At 48.0% G+C, this 23,860-nt stretch overlaps 1 protein-coding gene across 1 annotated transcript in view; it reads left to right on the top strand.

Annotated features, from left to right (window-relative positions):
* Chchd6 (coiled-coil-helix-coiled-coil-helix domain containing 6) overlaps positions 1 to 23,860 on the top strand; it is a 213,691-nt gene that overhangs the window by 19,349 nt on the left and 170,482 nt on the right. The window contains exons 2-4 of the mRNA XM_052174302.1: positions 1,156 to 1,348; positions 4,025 to 4,094; positions 5,712 to 5,856. Of these exons, the coding sequence (XP_052030262.1) occupies positions 1,156 to 1,348; positions 4,025 to 4,094; positions 5,712 to 5,856 (408 nt within the window). The remainder of the gene's footprint in view (positions 1 to 1,155; positions 1,349 to 4,024; positions 4,095 to 5,711; positions 5,857 to 23,860) is intronic.

Here is a 23,860-nt window from a genome sequence, read left to right as displayed (position 1 = left end):
GGCTCCTGGTGTTTCACAGGATGTGTGTATGCATGCATTGAGTTCTTTAACCATTTCTCTCCAGGATATTCATATTCTGCAGCTTGTTTTTCTATCTCTTTTGTTTTTTGGGACAGGGTTTCTCTATATAGCTCTGGCTCTCTTGGGACTCCCTTTGTAGACTACACTAGCCTAGAACTCAGAGATCTTGCCTCTGTCTCTCAGGTACTGGGATTAAAAACATGTGCCACCACATCCAGTCCTGCTGCAGCATTTTGGTTTTGTCTGTCTCCTACAATGAGCATCCTAGCACTACCCTTTGCTCACAGGGGACTGCTTTCTTTCCATAGGTATCTGGAAATAGAACTGCTGACTGTGCCTTTTGTCCTGAAGCCATTTTTAATGTCTTTCCCTCAGCTGTGCTTTGTGATGGCCTGTGAATGTTAGGCACTTAATAAATATTTACTGAAGTAAACTCTTAAGGGTTTTTATCTGGGATTTATCTCTAGCTCACTACTTCATCTATGTAAACTGTTTTATGATACCCTCATGCCCATTTTACTTCCTCTGAAATGAGTGAGCTTTTCAGTTATGCAGGCTTCATTAGGGGAATCAGGTGAAATGAATCAACAAGTATTTTGATTATCTTCCCTGTGTGGCGGCTGGAGCAGGTGCAGGAATGGTGCCATTTTGGCCCAGTTCTGGAGCTTTCCACACACCAGCAAGCCAGGCCTGCTGCTTCCCTGGCATGCATTGTAACAGTGGGCACAGTGGCATGAGAGACGGAGCTTCACCTGAGTGCATCCAAACGCTCCTGGGAAGGGAGCGTGGAACTTCCTTGAGTGGGGCACTGATGATGGGCCGCAGTGGCCATTGGGGCTGGTGAGGTTGAGAGGGTCAGTGTGAGTGCACAAAGGGAAGGGATCTGAGTCATGGAACCCCAGGGTAGGTGTGTGTAGAGGGTGACAGGACAAGAGAAGAAGCGCCAGAGTCCAGCCGGGCCTTCCTGGGATAGGCTTGGGATTCCAGGTGGGCTGGCACTGGGCCACCCTGAGAGGCTCTTAAGTAAAATTATATTACTGGGGCTGGTTTTCAGAAAACTTCAATAGTTTCTTGGGCATGGATTTTCAGGGCTTCCGTGATGTAACTTTTCCTGTTCCTCACTTCTTCCCAAAGCTGTCTGAAAGTGTTGTGAACCGCATGAAGGACTGCAGTCAGCCTTCAGCAGGGGAGCAGCCAGCTCCTGGTTTTGGTCCTGCACGCTCTGCTCCTGTGCCCATTGTCCCTGAACCAAGCACTCCTGTGCCTACTGCTCCTTCATCCTCTGTACGTGGTCCCTCAGAAGGCATCTATAAAGTCCCTCAGACAGGTATGTTGGGAGAGATATGCCTGGCTGCTGCTAGGCTTGCCTTTACTCTTAATGATGTGTGCGAGTCACTGCTTTCTGAGACAGTAGCCCTCCCTCCGTGCAGCAGACACTGGGGTGGTGTAGGCCGCACCATATTTAGAGCTTGTATAGTGTGCCCAGACTGTTTTCTGCAGTGTTTTTATGTCTGCACATATAAAAGATGAGGCAGAAGGTCATAGTCTGACAGCTCAGGTAGGAAGCCATCTGCTTTTCAGGACCCAGAAGAAGCAGAAGTGTCTGTCACTCAGTGGTGGCAGCTCTACCCTAGCTGCCAGTCACAGAATGAGGCATATGAAAATGGGCCATTGGGATACAGTAGTGAGTAGTCCTGGCACAGGCATCAGACACCCTGATCGGACCCTTCCAAGATACCTTGGCCACTGTGGAGCTGGCACCCATGCTGCTCTGTTGAGCTCTTCCCCAGTAATTGCTTGTAGCAAACACAAAGAAGCAAAAAGCCTTGAAGAGAAGGCTGCGAGGAAGAGTAGAGATGGGGTATTCAGAAGGCTTTGGACTGCTTGCTGTTCTAGTCAACAAACACCTGTGAGAATCTGGTCTGTACTTACGATTTGTTTTTTTGTTTGTTTTGGTTTTAAGTAAACCACCGCAGAAGGTAGGCTCTGCCCAGAGTAGCCCCTGTGGGAGCTTTGGTGTGCCCTCCAGTAGCTGCTGCCCTTCCTACCCATCTTCTTTGAGGGCTGTATTAAAGACTGGGGCTGTCCACTTTTGTCCAGTAGCATTTCTGGGACACAAGGCAGGTAGCCAGCCCCCTCTCTGAGAGTGCACACAGCTCTGATTAAAGTCTACATATTCACCATGGAGTTCATGACATGGTGTCACCATGTCACATCAGAAGTTCATGCCAGCTGCCTAAGGCAAGGGGTGGTGAAAGCAAGCTCCTTATGTGAGGCAGAAGCTACCTGCATATGGGAAGACAGGGCTATGGTGGGTGGGGTTTTCAGGCAGGTGAACAGTAGGAACAGAGACTTAGAGCTGGGGTACAGCCTGGCCTGTTGAGGAAGTAGAAGCAGTTTGCTGTCTCCAGACTACAAAGTACAAAGGAAGGGGAAACATTGGTTGTAGTCACCTTCAATAAGGGCTAGAGGGCTCTGAAACTCCTCCATTGTGTTGTAAACCTCAGGGCTTCTCACAGGCCTTAGAGCCAATCAGAGCCTGGATTTCACTCTGAGATCTTAAAGGGCTGAATAAGCTCCAGTCCCAGTCCCCATGCCCATCCTGTACCCAGCATGCCTCTTCCCTAGGACTTCTTTGCTCTAGAGAGACTGAAAGGGGTCTAGCTTGACCCAGTGAGCTTTAATAAGCATATTAACTGAAGAGGGAGAGAACCATGGGAAAATGAGTTTGTCACAGTATATTGTCATCTCAGCTTTGGAGAATATGCACTGACTTCAGTTTCATTAAGTTTCAGCTGTTTGAAAGAAATAATGAGACTTTAGTTGTCACTTAGTTTTAGCAATAACAAAATATTTTGCAGAGTGTGTTTTAAGTTTCTGGATGTGGAAAAAGATTCGACAGAAATGGACCAGCTTAAAATGGGCTGATTTTAAGGTATCTTTTAAGCATAGTTTTTGCCTTTATGTTAGTGATAGAACAAAGTTAGAAAACACCATTAAAATTAAGTCATTCCCTCATACAGTTGCTCAGTTGCAAGAGCCAAGGTCATCGAGATGTGGTGGTTTCAGCCACCATAGCAGACTACAAAGGAAGGTGTCATCATGAGGGAAGTCCCTAACAACCCAATAGTTCTAGATAATTCTAGAAGTAAAATAGGTTTAATAGAGAATGCCACACCAGTATTAGGAATCTGTAGAAATGGATGTGTTTTCAGTTGCTGTAACTAAATACCATAGGTAGATAATTTGTGAAGAAGTCAATTTCTGTCTATAGTTCAAGGGGCTGGGAAGTCCAAAATCAAAGGGTAGCATTTGGTCAGAGCTTTATTGCTGATGGGAACTGGGTAGAGTCCCATAGCAGCATAGGATATCACATGGAGGACAGAACAAGTGGAGAGCTGAAGGCTTTCCATCGTCTTACAAAGTAAATGATGCCATCCGTGGTGGGGACCGTTCTAGTCCTAATTGCTACTAAAGACCTTGCCTCTTACTGTAGTGAGAATGTAGTTATGTCCCATCTTGAGTTTTAGAGGGGTAAGCATTCAAACCATGGCAGGTTCCAAAAGAAATAGGATGCAAGAGTCTCTACCTTTCTCTTGCATAGCAAGAGATACACAGCAGAGGGTGATTACCTTCCGCCATCTCTGGCCTGTGGGTTAGGAGGTAATCTCAGAGTGCTAATAACTGTGCGTTATGTAATGGTGAACCTGAAGGGCAGCACTCAGATGGTTTGCTGCCAGCCCCACATTGAGGGTGCCCTGTTGCAGAACCTGTGATCAGAGTAGCCTCGTGTCATTTGGCTCTGCAGAGTGGTTGATTTGAGGATATGTAGAACTCTGCAGTCTGTCCATGGGGCATGCTTTTCCTTGGGGACACTGTCCACATGCAGAGTGTGGTTTCCTGAGGAAGTATATTGATTGATTTGTGTGTGTGTGTTCCTGTACCCTTTCTTTATCAATCCTGCATGCTGTTAATTGGCCCTTTACCTCTGGTTCCTTTGCAGACTTTAAAGTGCACAGTGCAGAGAGTGGTGGTGGCCTGCATTCCTCAGCAGTGAAGGAGGATCTCAAGAAGTAAGCCCAAGACTTATATCCCCTTGCTGCCTCCAGCCCCCAAAACTGCTTCCTTCCAGGTGAACCCTCTCCCTCTCCGGACTCCCTGGAGCATAGTGCCTCATGTTTTTATGTTGGCTTGTGTTGAAACACAGTGCTATGGTGGCCTGGTCCACTGAAAAGGGCACAGGGGAATTGGTTACCAGAGATGGATTCTTAAAATTCCATCCTTAAAATCCAGAATTGAAGAGGCAGATTCTTGGAAGGATGAAGGAACTGAAGCTTGCCCAGTTCTATGTGATGAACTTCCTGCCAGCCTAGGCCATGATCTGGAGAGCTCACAACAGCCATGAAACAGTACCATTTTCTCTGCCCCTCGGATGTGTAGAAAAGTGGCTAGGGCACAGAGACCTCTTATGTTTAGGCCAGCTTCCTGATTTTTTGACCCACTAGTTGTCACCTGGAGAAATCATTGCAGAGGAGGATGTTCTTAGTGGGGCATAGTCAGGAGTGAGTACAGTGCCTGCTCTCTGTGCTCTTAACTCACTTTGAGGAAACGGCCTCTGTCTGGGCCTAGGGCTCAGTCTCAGACTTTGGACAGTATCAGCCCTGGCTGGGGGTTTGCCCTCCAGCACGACAATCCTTGGTAAAGACTCATGGTCTCAAAAGTTACCCTGCTGTATCCCAGTGGCATCTCCAGGAATGTACAGTCTCCCTGCTCCCTTCAGTAACTTTTAGCAATTTTAAAGTAATACATGCTGATAAAAGACTTTTTAAAAATAAATAAAATAAAAACAAATCCCCATAGACTCATTATCTTAGTGTAACTGCTGTGGCTCTTCTGGGTGTCTCTTGTACTAGATGTCTTTACCTTAACTCGTTTATATTAATGTCATAGGCATTTTCATATCTTGCTGCTTTACTTTCTATTATAATTACTTTCCATCAGTTACACCTGCTTTCAAACATGTTTATTGCTAGTCAGATTGCTTACTCATTCTCAATTTTTAGATTCAACTTGTTACATATAAATCCAAGTGCTATAAATCATATAGCACTGAGGCTGTGGTATAGCTTTTCATGATGCTGTGGCCTTTTTCTCTACTGTGGCCTTGCTGCTGGCTGCTTGTGTTGTTTTACTTCCATGAACAACACAGAGGGCATCTTAGTTCTCCTAGCTTTGTGTGTGCTGTGACACACTAGCAGAATGCCAGGATAGTCAAAGGTTATGACTGTACTCTGGCCAAAGTTAGATGTTTAAATCCCAAAAGTGCTGCTGTCTAAAACCTTTAGGCTTTCAGCCAAACAAGAAGGTCATATCCCACCCTGCCTACTTGTTTGAAAGGATGGCTCACATGGGATTCAGCACTGCCCTGACACACTCCCACTGGCTGGTGATTGCCTCATTCTTTGCCTTTGGCTAGCTCTCCTGTTCCTCATCTGAGTTGTCCGAAATGTCATTGTCCCTTGGCTAGGGGGCTGTCACTGAAGCTTCCCCTCAGGTGAAAGAATTGGCTTATGGTTTCCTATCCTGTACCCCTGCTTAGCTAGGTACAGCGAGCAGGCAGGTCTTTTCCTACCCATGTTCTTCCAGCCATGCCTTCTGCATCAGCTTCTCTCTGTTTCTCTCTGGCCTAGGTTCCAACAGGAGCAGTTGGCAGTCCAGGATGAGCTGGTCAAGGTGGCAAAAAAGGAGAAAGAGGCAGCTGAGAAGCACTTGAAGGCATCCCTGCCCAAGAAGAAGGCCAGCTTCACCCATGAGCAGCAGCAGTCAGCTCGACTAGTGAGTGTGTCTTTCAGAGCTGGCCGCCTTCCAGTGTGTGCAGGAATGGGCAGCAGAGACCTGGCCCTGGAGGCTCGGGCTACTCCACAGCTGGCTACATCAGCTATGGCTTTGAGGTGTTTTCCAGGCACTGGCAATTAGTAGTCTTCAGACTCTTGATTCACTGATTTTCTTTGCCACCTTGTCAAAGTCCATTCTTGTGGCTTCAGGCCTCTAGAGCCATGGGGGATTGAGAGTCTCATTTGTCATAGCTATCACTGGTGTAAGGGCTGCAGTGCCATGTGCTTTAGGAGGGCATAGGGTTGGGTTTTGGGGCATGCAGTGTATGACACCAAGAGATCATTTTCACAGCAAGGCAGCCCAGGTGCAAAGCCTAGCCCTTTGCTAACAGCTTCAGCACAGTGAGCCTTGTTGGAAGATCATGATGCTCACACACAGGATCGCCCCAGGGGTCAGGAATAATAGCTACCCTGGGCTTAGCAGGAGCTGGCGAACAATGAAGGAGTGCTCTGACTGCTGCTACTGTTATTAATGCATCTAATTGATCAGAGCTGTTAGGATTCTTCAGCTTTAATGCAAAGTTTATTTTACAAGTGAGGAGTCTAGGAGCACCCGGTGGGCCAGTTCAGCATTTGCTGGCATCATCAGGGATCCGGCACTCCTCCTTCCCACTGTTTCCCCAGTCGACCAGCCACTCTCAGGAGGACTGTTGCAACAGTTCCATGATAGCTGCCACCACCTCACGATTACAGCTCTGAGCAACAGAAGAGAACCTGTGCTAGCCCATATCTGTGTCAGCAAGGACAGGTTTCCTAGAGCATTGCCTCCCAGCAGCATTTGTCTTCCATTCCATTGGTCTGAATTGCACTGGGTGCCCAGGGCTAACATTCAGACACAGAGGGACTAAGGGGACTGCTATCTGCAGCTAGGATCCTTTCATTGCTGTGGTTGAAAAGTAGACAGACAGACTCAGGCTGATGGCAAGTGATGATGGCTTAGTCTGGCTGTTGGCACATCTAATGACACTTGCTGTGGAGACTGAGACCATGGGTTTGAGACTAGGGGTAGCTTTGCCTCAGTTATTAGGTTAGCAGACTCTGCACACAGAAGGGTGCAGAAATTGGGGTAAGGTTGTAACTCTGGGATGAGATGAGCGGAAGGATAAGCTAATGATCCTGATAGTCACACAGCTGTTCAAAGCACACAGTGGGTGAAATGCTCTGGAAGGTATAAACCCTTAGCTCCTGGCCCTCGGGACCGGGAAGAAGATAGAAGTTTGAAAGAAACGAGTTGTTTCCAGTCCAGTATTAAGTGGCAGAGATGAGTTATTTGGGAGTGTTGTGACCTGCTGGTAGGCAGAAATGACATTTACCTTCACCCTGGAAGACGGGTAGCCACTGGGGCTAGGAAGTAGTTAAGACAAATGGTAGGAAACAGGTCAAGGCCTGAAGGCAGATTATGGAAGGCTTTGGTGACTTGTTGAACTTACAACAAAGCAGCCCTCTATGCCTCTGAAACAGTAGCGGCATCCTAATAGTTGTAAGGATGGGAATGGGCTATCTGAATTGTGCTTTTAGAACAGAATCTGTGCAGTTTTTAGAACAGTTTCCCGAAGAAGAGGGTGTCTGCAGAGAGACAGGTTATCACCTTACTGCAGGCAGCCTGACAGCCAGTAACACAGAAGATCATATTATTGAGATAGAAGATTAATCATGGACTGAACAAGGCAGGCATCGTTTACTTGGGACAGTTGTAGAGCAGAGCGTGCCGGTCTGCTTCATTCTCACCTGAAGGTGAGTTACAGTGAAGGGACTTGAAAGCCTCTCTTCCTTCCACTTGCAAAGAAGAGGCCTTCCCTCCTGCCTCTGCTTTCTGGCTGTCTCTAGGGGAAGTGTGAGAAGGGCTGAGTGCTCCTGGGTGCAGGTGTTGGATTTTTGTTTGTGTGCTTGGTAATGGATTGCTACCTTAGGAAGAAGAGAATGCACCCTACCAGCTTTCTCCCAGCTTCCTAGATGGATGATGCCCTCTACAAACTATTTCCAGGGAATAGTAGAGCAAGTCCCTTCAAGCTGAAAATATCTTATCTACTTTTGTAGGCACTTCTACTTTTGGCTGCTCAACATCCTTTTCTCCTTATGACTAGAGTTCAGATCTTCTTTCAGGAGCTTTCCTGTCTCCTGTAGTTGCAGCCTCAGTAAGATTCTAATTTCAGTGCCTCTGTGGAAGCTAGATCTGGGCATATGTTCCAAGTTCAGCCAGGGATAGATAGCCCCTTCCTAGGGACTTTGGTCTGAACTAAGTACAGAGGGAGAGTGGGAAGCCAGGGTGGCAGTTACTGACTGCAGCTTAGGTGGGCCGTGAGGCCCTATATGCTGTTAGGTTATGTCTTCTGCTCTCTCCCACCCTGTTAGGATATGCTTGTTTTCTTTCTGGTCCTCCTGCCATCTTGAAGATCATGTCATCTGCTGAGAGCTCTCAGTTCACTGGTTTTTGAGTTTGCTGGAGTTGGTTAGTGTTGCAGCAGGACCTGTGGCAGGTACATCTCTAGAAGAGATGCTGTAGCAGCTGGTTCTGGAGATCAGCAGCCTCCTGTAGGAGAAGGGAACTAAGGCAGCTTTTCGTGTCACAGTTAAAGTGCTAGGCAGGTGCTATTGCCATCAGTGCAAAAGAAGCCGCTCACTGTGGATAGCTAGGGTTGGCAAGTGCTTTCAGTGGAGAGAATTTTAACTATGGCACATTTAAATGAGCAGAAAAATCATTTAAATGAGAAGAAAAAAGATGGAGAAAAAAAAAACTTGAACTAAGTATGGAGATTTCCCCCCCTCCCCCATGTATGCCTTCCATGCCTCCTGCTTACAAGTGCTAAAAGGCTAGGGATTGATTGGCAGCCTTCAAGGCAGAGCTCCAGTGGCTTGGTAGTCTGGAAATGTGCGTGGGCCTGAGGCACACCTAGTGCGTGCTGGAGTGAACTGGCTCCCAAGTCTCCTTAATGCTTCTGTGACTCAGTGTCCCTAAGTCCCACACCTTTGGATCTGTTGCCCTGCCTGTACATAAGAGGCCTGAGGTATTTGATACACTCTTCTGCCCTCTGTCTCCCTCTCACCTTTATAATATTGATTTTCAGCCTCTTCTGCATGAGGGAACGGCTGAGCTCATTATTGGGAAAAGTTTCATAAAACTAATGAGAAGGAAAGGTAATAAGTTTTATAACTTGCTTCTGCTGACAGAAGTGTTAACATTTCCCATCTAATGCAGCAGTAATGAACAGTTCTGGGTGCCACACATGCTCCTGCTCTTATAGCTGGGTTCAGATCCATCCTATTGTGAATGAAGGCCATGAGTGTTGTTGGAGCCTATGTGAGCTGAGAATAATTCCCTTTGTGTTTGTAGAGGAAGTCTGGAATTCAAGCCAGACACTCTGGTAGAAACAGGCAAAAATGAAGTGGTTTAGGGAGCCCAGTCTTCTGTTCTGAGACATAGTGGATTGAGAAATGAAGTCCTGGAGCCCAGTCTTCTGTTCTGAGGCATAGTGGATTGAGAAATGAAGTCCTGGCAGAGTGAGCATCACAGTCTTGCCTGCCAAGAGATCTCAGTGCACTCAACACACAACAGAAACCTTCCTTCACTCCCTCCCTCCCTCCCTTCTTCCTTCACCCACTCCCTCCCTCCTTTCCTTCCTTCCTTCCTTCCTTCCTTCCTTCCTTCCTTCCTTCCTTCCTTCCTTCCTTCTCCTCCTCCTGTTCTTTTGTGAGTCTCTGTCTCTCCCTCTCTCTGTCTGTCTCTGTCTCTCTCTCTTTTTCTCTCTCTGCATAGGATTCTAGATACTGAGCTAGTTTCCTAATAGATGGAGATATATAGGCTGCTTCTGGGCTTAAGCAGGTGTATTTGTTAGGATAGTGACAGATTCTCTCGAGGGACACTACAGAGTTGAAAGGAAGGACTGGAAGATGCTGGAGAAGCAAGGTGATGAGCTTGTGGAGGATGACAAAGGCCTCTGAAAAAGGAGACATTTGAACTGGATCTGAGGGATGAGTAAAGGTGTTAGCTGAGGAAGAGGAAGGATGCTGGGGCTGAATGAACCTGAGACAACGGCTGGTGAGGAGGGGTGGATTCTCTGGCCAGAGTGGAGGGTGCACCAGGCTGGAAAGCCACTGAAGCTTTCAGGAAGGTTGAGGGAGAACTTGGGAGGGGTTTTTCTCCTCACAGGATATAGAAAGAAAGAGCTCAGTATCAACTCTGGGAAGTACTCAATTCCAAATCTAGCCTTGGGCTCAGAAGTTCTTAGAGTTGGTAGGCCACTCCATTCTCAGATGTGGCCAGTCTAAGCCTAAGAGTTCACCTGAAGTTCACCTAAAGACTGGCTGTTCTGTGGACTCCTCAGATAACAAGGCTCTTTTGGCCATTATCACAGTTCTTGCATTGTTTGAATGCTTCCAGAAACTGCCGCATACGTGAGCTGTGTGAATCTCTATCTTATGATGTGAGGAAAACATTAAGAAAGGCTCTAAGTTGTAATTTTCAAAAGTTAATGTGGCAAGAAGTTTTAATCCATCTCCAGAATATCTCCCTCCTATAGTTTTGTAGGCTTTTCCGCAGAGGAGCCATTGGAGAGAAGAGCTGTGTGATAGTGTGCTGGTCTCTTCATTCAGCATGTAGAGAGACAATGATTGGCTGGCAAACAGCCAATGTCTGGAAGGCTACTGCCCTGTAGTGACAATTTTGGGATTTTGTTTTCTTAAACACACACACTATAATAATGTGCTTTTCTTTTAATCCCAGGTATGGGGATGTGGAGCTGTTTTGGAAGCCACTGACTATGATTTGCCTCGAGATTTAGCTGAGGCATGAGACTGCCAGCTGCAGATAGTTTTTGTGATTGTGTGATGTTTGGAATGCTGGGAACTCTGCAAAGGGTATCTAAATGCCCGGGCCCCAGTCGGCAGGGCTGGGGGTTGTTATGGGGGTTGGTTACAGTTTGTAAGTAGTCATGTTCAAAGAAGAAACAAGAATTTAAATTCAGGGCTTGCTCTCTCTCTTTCTCTGTCTCTCTCTCTTCCTCCCTCCTTTCCTCCCTCCTCCTCCCACCATCCTCCTTTCTCTCCTATCTAGTGAAACTGGGAGGATAAGTGGTGGGAAAAAGAAGAATCCTCAAAGTAGCAAAGACTGGCTACACTGCTCAGCTGTCTTTAGGGTCTCATTGAGGCCTGCTGCTAAGAGTGGGAAGCAGGTTCCCATCACAGTTATCACAACTAGGTTGGATAGCAATACAAAGTTTTAGCTCTTTCAAACAACAACAACAACAGCAATCCCAAATCAGAGCCTGGTGTGTTGTACTGCACTATAATCCCAGCATTCAGGATGCCAAGGCAGAAAGAGTTCCATGAGTTTGAGGTTAGTTGGGACTACAAGTTGCTACTATGTAGCAAAACCCTATCTCAAAAAGGGAGGTGGGAGGGCAATTAGATGGTAGGTAAAGGTGTTTGCTGCAAGCCCGATGACCTAGTTCATCTCTAGGGACCCACATGGTGGGAGAGAGCTGACACTTGCAAATTATCTACTGACCTACACATGTGTGCCATGGTATAAACTCACCGAGAATAAATACATGTAATTAAAAGTTGAAAAGAAAATCAACTAAAAAGATGTTAATTTGATTCCTAACCAGTGACTTAATAGACTTTAAGCTTCATTTGCCAGGAAGCAGGACAAGTGGGTTTTGGGAATACAAGCCTCGTGTCATGAAGTTGGGATGACATTTAACTGAGTAGCTTGGTGGCCTTGTCTACAACTAGGCCTCTTCTAGAGATCTTGGATTCCCATCTATGTCTATTTTGCTGGCACTCAGATGGCAGATAAAAGGTTAAACTGGGACAACAGACTTGTCATTCCTCTCTTCTGTCCTTCAAGTCCTTAAATCTTTGTTTGTTTTGTTGTTGAGCCCGGTCTTTAGATCAAATCAGATCAGAGGCTGCTTGTTTTTTTTCTGTTAAGATCCAGAGAGGAAATACGCCTGGCTTTACAGGCCACACACAGTCTACCTGCTCTTGTAGTGTTTAGGGCACTAAAATACGCCTGTACCATTAACAGATCAGAGGCCATATCAAAAGAGCCCCTGGGCTGGATTTTAACGTATTGCAGAAAAACTGGCCCACAATGCTCACCTCTGAGGATTTTATTTTGTTTTTCTGCTTTTGGAGACCTGGTCTCTGGAACTTACTATGTAGCCCATCTGGCCTCAAAGCTGTAGCAATCCTCCTGTTTCAGGCCTGTGAACTATGCCCAGCTGGGCTTTTAGTCTTAAAAGTGTCATTGAGTACCCAGTTCCTTGGTTGTTGTATGCTGGGTAGATTCAGCTTTTTAGTGGATAGGGTGACCCAGTCTTGTCAATCTTTTGTTTAAAAAAAAATCTTATTTGTGTGTGTGTGGGTGGGTGGGTGGGTGGGGGAGAGAGAGAGAGAGAGAGAGAGAGAGAGAGAGAGAGAGAGAGAGAGAGAGAGATTGAGATTGAGAATGAATGAACTTGTGTGTGTGTGTGTGTGTGTGTGTGTGTGTGTGCAGAAACCTTATAGGCATTTGTGAGCCACCTGATATGGGTGCTGGAATCTAAATTCTGAACCTAATAGAGTAGGGAGTGTCCTTCAACACCAAGCCATCTCTATAGCCTTAGTCTTTTTATCTGTGGAGTAACTTGGAGTTGGATGGCTTCAGCTTTTGTAGTAGGAGGAGTTTGTGTTGGCTGGTGTCTGAGCCCAGGTTTTATTTTCAGTAAGTATTGTTTCTCTGGAGACAAAGCAGTGATCTGTGTGGGGAAAGCCCCAGCTCCCCTTTCACTCCAGTTTGCTTCTCTTGCCACTTTATCGGGTGCAAAAAGTGTTCCTTCCTTACATACACTGCCATCCTTTTCTGTGTGCCCCTCTCCAACATATACTGTGCCACCCTTTTCTGTGCAGCCTCTGAGCACAGGAATCCAGAAGATGCTATAGTTCTTACACTTTGGTCATCTCTAGATTTGGCTCTGTCAGCTGACCAAATTCTAACACTGGTTGCAAGAGCATACTTGGCTTTATTTTCAGGTCTAGAACTGAGCAACACCGTGTGTGTGTTCCATGAAGTAGACTAGTGTTCTGATGGCTGGATGGGGTCTGAGGTGAGGAAGGGAGACAGGAAAGACAGATCACTTGAGAGTGCTGTGTTTTGTGTAAGTATTTGGACATAAGGAGCTTCATGGTCAGACTGATTCATACTGTTCCGTGTGTAAGCTTGGCTGTTGTCTTTCTAATCCTGTTTCTGGGAAGGCTGGATAAACAGCTTACTTTCAGCTTGGCGGTAAGGAACTTTAGCTTGAGTGTCTCCATTTTCTTTTTAGCATGGTCCATACTGGAGTTTAGTCCAATACTCTTGTTACCACTTAACAGTTCTATTGGGTGTTTTTCTTTTTGACAACAAGCCACCTTTTTCTATTTTTCTATAGATTTCTTTGCCTGGACATCATCTGCAGAACAATACAGGGCAGTGCTCTTTCTCTAGCCCATGGTAGCTTGGGAAGGTAATCAGCTGTCTCTAGGGACTCTGAGCTTAGTCTTGTAGGAAATAACTATCAGGAATTTGCTGTAGTTAGGAAATGATTGATGTTGGTGATCCCAGGGGAATCCCTGGACTTTGAGCAGCACCTGCAGCCCAGGCCATGTGGGAGGCTAGTTCCAGAACAAAAGGGTCCCTTTGCAAGCAAGCCATTCTGGGGCACAGGAGATATTATTGCTGGTCCTTTTACTAATAGGTCACTGGGGTGTGTCCTTAGGCAGGCTCAATAGGCTTGCAGGTGGAAGTTTCAGCTCCTCTCCTGGGAAGCTCATTTCTCACCTGTATCAATGTGTGGTAATGACATCCATGCCATCAGCTACCAGGCAACTAGAGGTCCCTTGGTAGAGGCCCAGGAGATATAGTGTGAGAACAGGGTAGTGAGGCTGGGGTAAGTGTTAGGACAGGAGTTGGTGTAGATAAGGTGGCCTGAGTTGTTCTACATAGGAAAGGTAGAGGTAGGCGGTAGTCTCCCAAGGATGAAGCAGGGAGCCTGAGGACCCATTTAAAGAAAGCTGTTGCTCTGTGGCCTGCTCAGCGTCACATTCAGTGGAAACCCCATTTCTCGGTAGCATAAGTGTGCACATTGAATTCCAATGAAATAGTAAGGATTTGGGGTGGGCTTCAAGCCTGGCCCCTATCACAGGGTTATATGTGCCTTCAGCATGGCCTTGTAGAACTGTCTGAGGGCACCTTAGTGCCCTCCACTGTGTGCCCACAAAAGCAGCAAGTCCTCATTAGTGTGAACTTTGTTAGGCATGTGGCTGATTGTGGTTCCATTCTCAACGTTGTTACTTTTAATTAGCAGATTTCATGTCTATGAAAATTTATGTTAGCACAAGGCACAAATGAGCAGGCTGACAGCTGAGGCTGGGACCTGGAGAAAACTCTTAAGGAAGCATTTTCTCTTCAGTTTCTTGAAGACCAACCAGGCTGACAATTGCAGTCAAACCCTTGGCCTCTGTGTATCCAGTGAGTTCACAAGGAAGTGAGCTACTAGCTGCCAGCTCTGGGGGTATGAGAATGGGAGGGATGCCCTTCTTCACGTTCCACAACATTCTGGCTCGTGGATGGCCAGGCCCAGCTGGTACTCTGGTCTGTGTTGAGCAGAGCTTTTGGTGCCATGCCTAAGCCTAAGCTGTGGGACAGCCGGCTTCAGCAGTGACCTCCCTCCTCCTGTGTGAGGTGAGAGACAGAGAGATCCCCCCTGTAGTGGAAGTCACTCACCTTGAGTTTTGCTGTTCCTGTTATCTTGGCTGTGTGTGCTTTTTTGCTTGGGGGGAGAGCCTGTGCCCACCTCTGTGCTGCTTCTGAGAAGCTGGTAGGTCTGGGTGTGAATGTCCCCATGACTGTACATGATGTCACCTTTACCTTCTTGCTTAAGCAAACTGTTTGCTCCTTGGGTAGATGCCACTGCCGGCTACTGGCAAGGCAAAGAATTGAAAAAGGTTGTTAAGCTTACTCACCAATTGACCTTAAGATCTTAGATTCTCATCTGTGTTGTGTCCACTCAGTGGCTGGGTCATGCCACCATCTCATGTTTTGATATACCAACATATGTACCAAATACACACAGGTTGTGCTGTCATAGATCTTTTGTAGGTGGCTTAAGGAGTAGGGCATGTTTATCTTGTGCTTCAGATATCCAGGAGCAGATAGTCCAGACAAATGTGATAGTTTAGCGTGTCAGAAGGGGTGTAGTCTCTTTCTGGTCCTTATTGTACCTCTCCTCCTAGATATAGAGTGGCTTTCACATCATTTTCTAATTCAGAAAGAAGGAAGGTCCCATAGCCCATTTCTTAATGAAGCTTTATTACTTTCTATTGAAAAGATCCAGGAAGTGTCTGGCAGAACTGTCACATGAGCACCTCTGGCTGAAAGGAAGGCTGGGATAGTCATTTTATCTGGGCACAGGACTTTCTGACATCAAGACAGTGGGGTTATGTCATTCAAGAAGTGATAATCTGGTGACTGGTGATAATCACCTTGTACGAGGCAGCAGCTTAGAAGTAGCTGCCTTCTGGACTCTGACTTCAAGACTCTGCAGGTACTGTTGCTGTGACCACTGTTGTGACCTGTGCCTGTGGTTCTGCCTCTGTGAGAGTCAGCTTTCTCTCTGGTCAGCCTCAGCCCTGACTGGCAGACTCAGAGCATCCTGTGTGCCCTGGCAGGTGAAGTGGTCGTGAATTCTTAGCGTGGAGCCCAGCTTCCTCGAAATGTAGAGAAGACCAGCAAGTGACTGAAAGGGGACAAGAGGATCCAGGCGAGTCATGTTGCAGTATGGCAAAGAAGGGGCAGGCACCGAGGGCTCCAGTGGCAGAATGACTCCCACTTCATCCCCTCTCCTATGGCCCTGTGTTCTCTCAGAACCATCCACTTCTCCTTGGTGCTCCCAAGTCAGCCTTGGAGCACTTGGAGAGGAGGCTCAGCTTTCGGTTCCTCTTGCATCCATCTGGACAGTAGGACTCGAGAGTCGTTAGCCATAGACCCATGTGCAGCTGCCTAAGGAAGGTGGTTGGGGGCTCTGTTCCCTGGGCACCTCTGCATCCTCTGGCAGTTGCATGCTCTGCCCTCTTCAACTCTCCTATCAGTGCCACATCCCAGTAGGACTTGCCTGCCATTCTTCTGTGGTGCCCTAGGCTGGAACCTGATGGGGAGTGGACAGTATTGAGGAGAGCAAGCCTAGTAGTACATCCCAAGTACATTTCTATGACTGTATATTGTCCCTCACTGGAGAAGGACCATCCAGGGCTGGGCTGCCTCCCTACTCCTGCCTCCGTGTCTCCTGGTCCCTGCCTACTCTTCCCAGCTGATCTGTCTGCACCTCTCTCATGGTGTGTGGAAGGGGTTGCCTGCCCTGGCCTTGAGCTGTTCTCTTTGATACTGCCACACAGTGGTGATGGCAGCCAGTGAATGCTAAGGCATACACAGGCAGTGGGGTCTCCATTCACGGGCATCCAGTGTCAGGCAGTGTTGAACATGGGCCCATTCTCTAGCTGACTGGTTGGACATGATGTCGGCTCTTATCTCCGCTCTGACACACACTGGACATTAATAGAAATACAACTCGGCAATGCGTGGATGGAATTTCAAGCAGCCACACCACGCCAGTGCTCTCGATGGCCATTGTGTGTTTAACCTCTGCCGAAGAGGTTTTTGATGAGAAATGAGTGAGACTGTTAACTCGGCAGCTGGGATGTGGCCGGCTTCCTTCTTTCCTTTCTTAGCCTTTCTTCATTCTTCACAGTGCCTCCCTAATCCTCCCTCAGGAGAACTGGCTTTGCTGCCTCACAAGTTTATTTAATCTACTGTTACAGGGTGACACTTTGTTGCCCAGGGGCCTTGGCTGTTCAAAGGTACAGCATCCCTGGTACAGCCACACAAGGTGGCTGGGGATGCCAGGAAAGCCTGCACCCTGTCTAGTGTTTGACCCAGGGTTCCTCCCCAGGTCCCCGATTTCCCAGATATACGCAGTGGTTTTGGGCCTGCAGGCTGTTTCCTTTCTCAGGCAGACTCAGCCTTCAAAACTGTTTGCTTTCTCCTCTTTGCTTACCTCCCGTTTCTCTTCAAGTGTTGGGGTGATGTCCCAGCCTTTCTTACCAGAGCGAGGACTCACATTTCTGGGTGTACTGCATTGGAGTCAGTTGGCCTACTAGATTGCTGATGACTGTGGGACAGATCCCCTAATGCCGATCCCCCATTCTTACTGTGACAGAAGATAACAGGATGACAAACCCTCAACAACAGTGACCCCTGGGTCCTCCTAGCCAGGCCAGTGGGGAGCAGGGGGGTGGGGTGGGGGCGGGGACCTGCAATAGAATTCCTGATTCCCTTTCTAGATCCATCACTTAGCCTTCCCACATTCTGGGGGTGTCTTTTTCTGGGTTGCATCTTAAGTCAGAAACGGTGTTCACTTTCTCCTTCTTGCCCCACCAACTTCCTTTCTGGCTTTCTCCAACGTCTGCAATGTTTCTAGTCTTGGGCATTTCTCCTCTCTAACAGGTTTGTGTTGAGAACTGCTTTTGCATGTTGTACTGACCCATTCCTCTAGGCCTGCCATGTACGGCCGTTCAGCCTGGGTGCTTCAGTTAGGTGCTCCTCCACACCTGGGCCTAGCTCCTGAGGATTGTGAGAGACCTTGAGGGTCTGGGAAGATCACTTTTCCTGGCTACCCATTGCAAAGACTCCCTGCCATACCAGCCACACATACCTTCCCTGCCCCCTTCCTAGCTTCTGAGTATGGAAGAAGTCTTTGCTTCTGAGGTACCTTGCCTTCAGGTGACCTGGGTTGGATCCTGGACCTAGCCCCATCCCCCTCCCCAGAGCCCCATTCTTCATACTCACCCTTTCTGAAGACAATACCCTTTCCTTAGTGGCCCCTCCAGGTTCTTCCATCCTCTTCCTGTCGCTTTAACATGGAGGGTAGTAGAGGTAAGGCTGTGTGATCTCACTTCTCAGACAGTTTGGCTTCTACTTCCATGAATGCCTCCTCAGATGTCTTCATGATCTTTCTAACAAATCTGTCCATTGAGGTTCACTGTCCTCAGAGATTCCTGTTATTTCCTGTGCTGCAGTTGTCTATCTGGGCTTTGTTGTCTCACTGTGTTTGACACAGAAGTGACATGGAACCTACTCTGCTGTGGCCTAGACTCCCTTTGGAAAAGCAGACATCAAACAAGCAAACATTCTTGAGTTACTCTGAGCTAAGAGCGATGCTAGTGAAGAGGACAGTGCTTAGCGAGAGTAGCTATAGGACCTAATGTAGGCTGAGGTGAGCAAGAGGCTTCTCTGAGAGACTCACACTTGGGCCAAGCCTGAGGGGTCAGTAGGACTTAGACGGAGGGAGGAGGGGGAGAGGTCTGAGGATGAGGAACAGCAGCACTGCAGTCACGGTCAGAGGAGAACAGGTTGAAGAGCCTGGGGGCATAAGCTGAGAAAGCTGTGACTTAAAAGGTGCAAGCAAGGGAGCTGTCAGGCACCAGGTTTCTCCAGCAGAGGGGAAGTCAGGGTTGGAAGATAGGAGGGAGCTTATGGTTGGTCTTTGTCAGGTTGGAGGAGGGCTCAGAGTGGAGGGGGCAAGATCCGTGGGATCCCAGGGGAAGTGGTGATGATCCAGACAGGACAGTCACTATCTTGGAGGACTGAGTAGAGAGACAGAATGTTGACTGGGAGCCCAGCGGCACAGTGAGGGACACAAAGAGAAAGACAGCACCTTTTTCCATAGCTTGGTGGTCTGGGCTAGTGGGGCTTCTAGCCTCAGCACGTGTGGCTTCCAGGTGGTTGCTCCAGGTCTCTCTGGTGGGGAGGGGGCCTGGTGAGATCATGGCCAGTTTAAAAGCAAGAACTGAACTGAGCACACCATTTCTGGACATATCCTGTTGCCTGGATGGTTGTCTTGTGGCCTCTCAGCTATAGGCTGTTTAGGAATTATATCCAGCTGGCATCAAGTTGAAGCTCTGTCACAGTGGAGGAGGGAGGCATGACTGTTGGGGACAGATGGAAATTCTCCCTTTCTTCTGTTGCCTCCTCACTACCCACCCTCAGTGACTCCCACATTCATCTTGTTCTGAACTCTGTGTGGTTTCTGTTCTCTAGGCGCCATTAGGAACTGTGCTAGCCACAGAGACAAATACTTGAGAGATACAGTTGAAACGGCTTGCCTGGGCTCATGGTTTCTGAAGCCTCTGCTCATAGCTGCCTTCACTGCTAGCTGTATTTCCGGCAGCAAGGAGGCTTGTGGAAGGACATGGCAAAGCTACGGTGCTCATGTCGTCATGGCCAGGAAGCAAAGGGAGGCGGAGGGGCCCAGGACGTTCCAGTTTACTAGGTCTGTGTAAGCCTCTCTGCCGTCACTAGACGTGCTCCATCGAGGTTCCTATCTTCTTCTCAGGAACACCTCTGTGTCCACAGTAAGCCACTTTCTATGGCCATGTAAAGTATTTTGTAAGAAGTTCATCTTCTAGAATCTCTGGAAGGGGCAGAATAGAAGGGCATTTTGGAATTGGTGTGCCTACTACATGAACTTCCTTCCCTGTACTGCCATAGCGCAGGTGTGGGGCAGGGAAGCTGTTGTCTGCTCTTGGGAAACGTTGGGAAGGACGACAGACTCATAAATGGAATTTTTCTGCTTTTCACTTTGACTTCTGGGTAACTGTTTCCTCAAAAGTTGGGGTTATTGTACAGCCAGGGAGAATCCCACTGAACCTTGGGAATGAGGTCACACTGCTGTATATCCACCCCAACCCCTCTGGGGTCTGGCCCCTCTCTGTCATGCTTATTGAGCAGAGACCACTAGGTGGCAGTCCTGGGCCACTTGTTGGTGTGGAGGATCCAAATGCTGCAAAAGACCCAGTGGGGCGGAGAGCAGGGGTCCTCTTCCCCGAGTTACAGACCTTTGAGCGGGTCTGTAACTGCTGATTCTAGAGACACTGAACCTGGTTAGGAAGCTGGAGAGGACTTTTCTTCTGACAGACTTTCTACCTCTCTCCTAACCTTTGGTTATGCTCTACACTCCTTTGTTGTGGCTGCCCTAGGGTCTCTGCAGTTCAGGAGTCCAAGTGGTGCCCCTGGGGACCAGAGAGAGCATCTTCCAGCCCCTGTAGTGCTCTGGCTGGAGGACAGGCTCCCTCTTCTTGCTGTGTTTTGCTCTTACCCAGGGTGTTGCTGGTGGCAGCTTGGCTTGAGTCCAGAACAATAGAGGCACAGTTGGGCTTAGATGGGGGCAGGGTGAGAAATGCTGGGGTTTGAGGAAGGATGGTCTGGGTCATTCCCTTATCAACCATAGGTTACTGTTTTCCCAGGCTGTGTAGTCCCAGGCTGCTCACTGCCTAATGCCTCAAATTAGGGTGTCTCTGTGGACTTTGTCCTCAGACAGATGGTTAGGAGACAGAGGGTTCCTTGCACCATCTTCTCTAAGAGCTGGTGGCATCCTTCAAGTGCCTTTTCTTGGCTTCCTTGTACAAAACAAGCAGATTCTGACTTTCTTGTAGGCGGATGGACTGCCAGTTTTGGCAGCAAGGGAGATTTTTTTCAAGGCCCAGAGAAGACGCGTAGGGAACTCAGCTAACCTAGCAGTGACTTGAACTGTGGTGAGTACCAGTTAGGTCTAAGGATCCTAATGCTGGTTCCCAGTACAGCCACTGCTGCTCATTTCTCTGAAGAAGCTATGGTCCAGTGGCAGGAGTCCTATTCTTCTGTGTCCTCCTGGAGAGTCTCCAGGAGGATGACATTAGCACCATGGTCCAAATCATCCGGGACATTCCTGTGAGCATGCCGTAGCTGGCCTGCATGCCTACCATAGCTCTGGCTTGCCCTGAATTGGTTGCTGCCAACTCCACTGCAGGGCGGAGTCTTATGTAAATATGGAAGGCCGCTGTGGGGATGACTTCCTCAGAGCTGATCCCAGCCTTATTCTCAGATTCTTGGCAGCCACTCTAAGATACTGATCAGCTATCCCCACCTCTTTTGACCTTAATGCCTCTGTTGCTTCCTAGTAGTTGCTCAAAGCCTTCCTGACTGCTCTTTAGGTAGCAGTGGGTGAAGAGAGGGCTCTGGGTTTGGTCCTCCTGTCCTGCATGCTCCTGTACTACAGTGGTCTCAAGGGCACAGCATACATACATTCCCGGCCCACTGGACGTTGGTGTTCCCCACAAGGTGCCATAGCGGCTGCTGTTCCTCAGGGCCAGGGAAGAAGGACTGTGCCTTTGTGCTTTTATGGGGGAGAATACCATCTTGAAAATGACGTGGCTATGCAAGTTCCAGGTGGAAGAAAGGAAGCATGTTCTTTTGTCCACAGCAGTGCTGATATCCCCAAAACTCTGTCTACAGTTTCTTGAATACAGGTAGGAAAAGGAAGGGACTTAATATGCATTATCAGTCCATAAATCATCCTAGCAGTTAGAGTTCTAGTGTATCGTGTTACAGAGTTGCCAAAGAAGTGGGAGTCAGTAGAACCCCCCTCTAGGAGAAGATGCCTGAAGCTAGCCATAGTCAGCTGTGCTTCCCTTCAGCTCTCAGGACTGTACATTTCTGGGCTTGCCTGGACACTCCCTCATGGCAAAGCTGTTGCTAAGGTGTTGGGACTTAGCAAACTGGGGAGGGCAGGTGAACTTATCCATGAGAGAACATTTCTCCTGGTGTTTCCTTCCAAAGCAGACTGCTTAACTGCTCCACTGCAAAGAGAAACGTCTGTGTACTACCCCTAATTGGTTTACAAAGAGATTGATTTCTGCCTGTGTGATGCTGCCAGGAACTCCAGGGTCTTTCCTTAGGGATCACATACCTCCAAATACATTCCATTTGTAGACAATTTAGAGATGGAGCCCCAGAGGTGAAATGTGAGGCACCTTCAGCTGGGCCTCAGAGCAGTACCCGTATTAAGAGGCTGGTCAGTAGTAAAGGAGATGGCTACCATGAGAGAGCAAGACCCCGGCCAGTCTTCCTGGGTTTGGCATTTTGCTCAGAAGTAACTAGCTATCATAATCAGAAATCTTGGAGAAGAAAGATCGTAAAGAGAATCTGAGAGAACATTCCTAAGTGTGTGCAGAAAATGTTCTGAAAGAAAGTGGCCTGCTTTCCTGACTGCCAGGCACTGTGATAGGTCTCAGCATGGGTAGTGCTAAACAGGAATGGGGAGGAGAGGGGGTTCTCCACAGTAGCCTCCCTGCCTGCTGGCAGCAGATCTGTGTCTCCAGGGGAAGGGTGGACAGCCTCAGAGCATCAGAGTGGGATTCATCTTGCCAGTCCCAAGAGGGAGGTATAGGTAGCCTGTGTCTGCAGGCTCCTGAGTCCTGGCTTAGTACCCTCTGGGGGGGGGGGCAGTCACTTCTGATGCTTCAGTACATAGCAGGTAATGAAGTGTCTTTCCCTTGCTCCTGAAACCCTGTGGGTGTGTGCTCCCCAGGGATTCTGCAAGGTGTCTGCATTTGAGTCATTGTAGCTCTGTTTTTGGCAGCTTGATTATTTAGGCTTGACAGGTAGGCACAACTGTCTCATTAGATGCAGATATATTTGTGTGGTTTGAAAAACAATGGAACATTCCATTAATCTATAAAAAATACCAGTAGCCCCTTTATTCTTAAACTCAGTATATCAAAATCTGTTGTCATTAAATTTAGGAAGTGGGAAAGAAGTCATCATTGGTGCCTTCTTTTCACAAGGCCTAGGTCTTTGTGGTTGGGTTGTACCTCTGGGTGTTTGTGGTGGGTGTGTCCCCCGGGCCTAGATCCTGGGCTTTGCATGTGTTTCTTATTGGATCCTTAGAATCTCTATCACTCCCATTTTGTAGTTGACCCTGAGGCTGCCTTGACCTCTGTAGTAGATGCGTGTAGATGCCAGTGCCTGTCTGTAGATGTTGACATTGGAGAGCCAAGTAGATGTGGCAGCTAGAAAGCAGGACAGAGCTTCTGGTTTTGGGTACCACCTCACTTGATCCCTCCATGGCTCATGCATTAGAATTTGGGTAAGAGAGTGGAAGGGGAAGTAGAGGTTTCAGAGGTCAGGGTAGTTCTGTTAAACATGCCCACTACTGAGAATCCAGTTTCTGTAAAAGGAGAGCTGAGAGCACTGTTAAAGCTCTATGCCTTAGTGTCTAGTAGAGCTGCAGAGAGCCACGCTGCTGTGCGTTTGCTTACTTTACCTCTCCCTTACAGTCCTCCTCACTTCCCCACCCCAGAGAAGATCCTCTGACCCAGAGGCAGTAGGGATGATAGGGCTTGTGTCTTGCCACAATTCTCTCAGAATCTTTCAAAATGTCCTATGCTTTGTCACACCCACATTGTAAGGCACTAGACCATCTTGGGCATGTGCCCTGTCTCTTGGGGCCTCAGGTAGCAGCTCATTTAGAGCTGTTGCTCTTTCTCCTGCTTTCTACTCACCCAGTCATTGCCTACTGCTTGGGGTAAGTAGGACAGGAAAGGCAGAAGCTCCATGGTCCTCTTAGTAAGTGTGGGAATAGGGTGGGGCCACAGGGCTACCCCATGCATCCGGAAGACTTAGGTTTTCAAACTTTAAATTCTCTCCAGTGACAGAAAAATAGGTCTAGCAGGAGTGAGTCCTGTGCAACTTGAGCCCAGGGTGCTGAGCAGCAGGCACTGGATCTAATGTCAGGATCTAATTCAGCTTTTAAAACAAGGGGAAGAAGGACCAGGGGAAGAGGAAGAAGTATCGTGATATAAGGATGTATGCGAAGCGAAAGCAAAGACCATCATGGCCCAGTGTTGCTGGATTTAAGCTGGTTGGGTGAACTCACTTTCAGGTTTGGGGGTGCAGGTGATAAGGTATTGCACTAGCATTAAGCTTTGGGGCCCTGCTGATAACCTTCCGTTTGTCACCTGTGAAGCAGGCCACCACCAGCTGTTCCATGTCTGGGGAGCTTTAAAGTCTTGATTAAGAGAGCTCAGCTAAACAGAAGATGCTCCTGGCAGAC

This window comes from Apodemus sylvaticus, chromosome 2 (assembly GCF_947179515.1).
Source record: "Apodemus sylvaticus chromosome 2, mApoSyl1.1, whole genome shotgun sequence".
NCBI classification, from domain to species: Eukaryota; Metazoa; Chordata; class Mammalia; order Rodentia; family Muridae; genus Apodemus; species Apodemus sylvaticus.
Note: the sequence above shows the minus strand (reverse complement) of the source record. Positions and strands in the feature narration are given on the sequence as shown.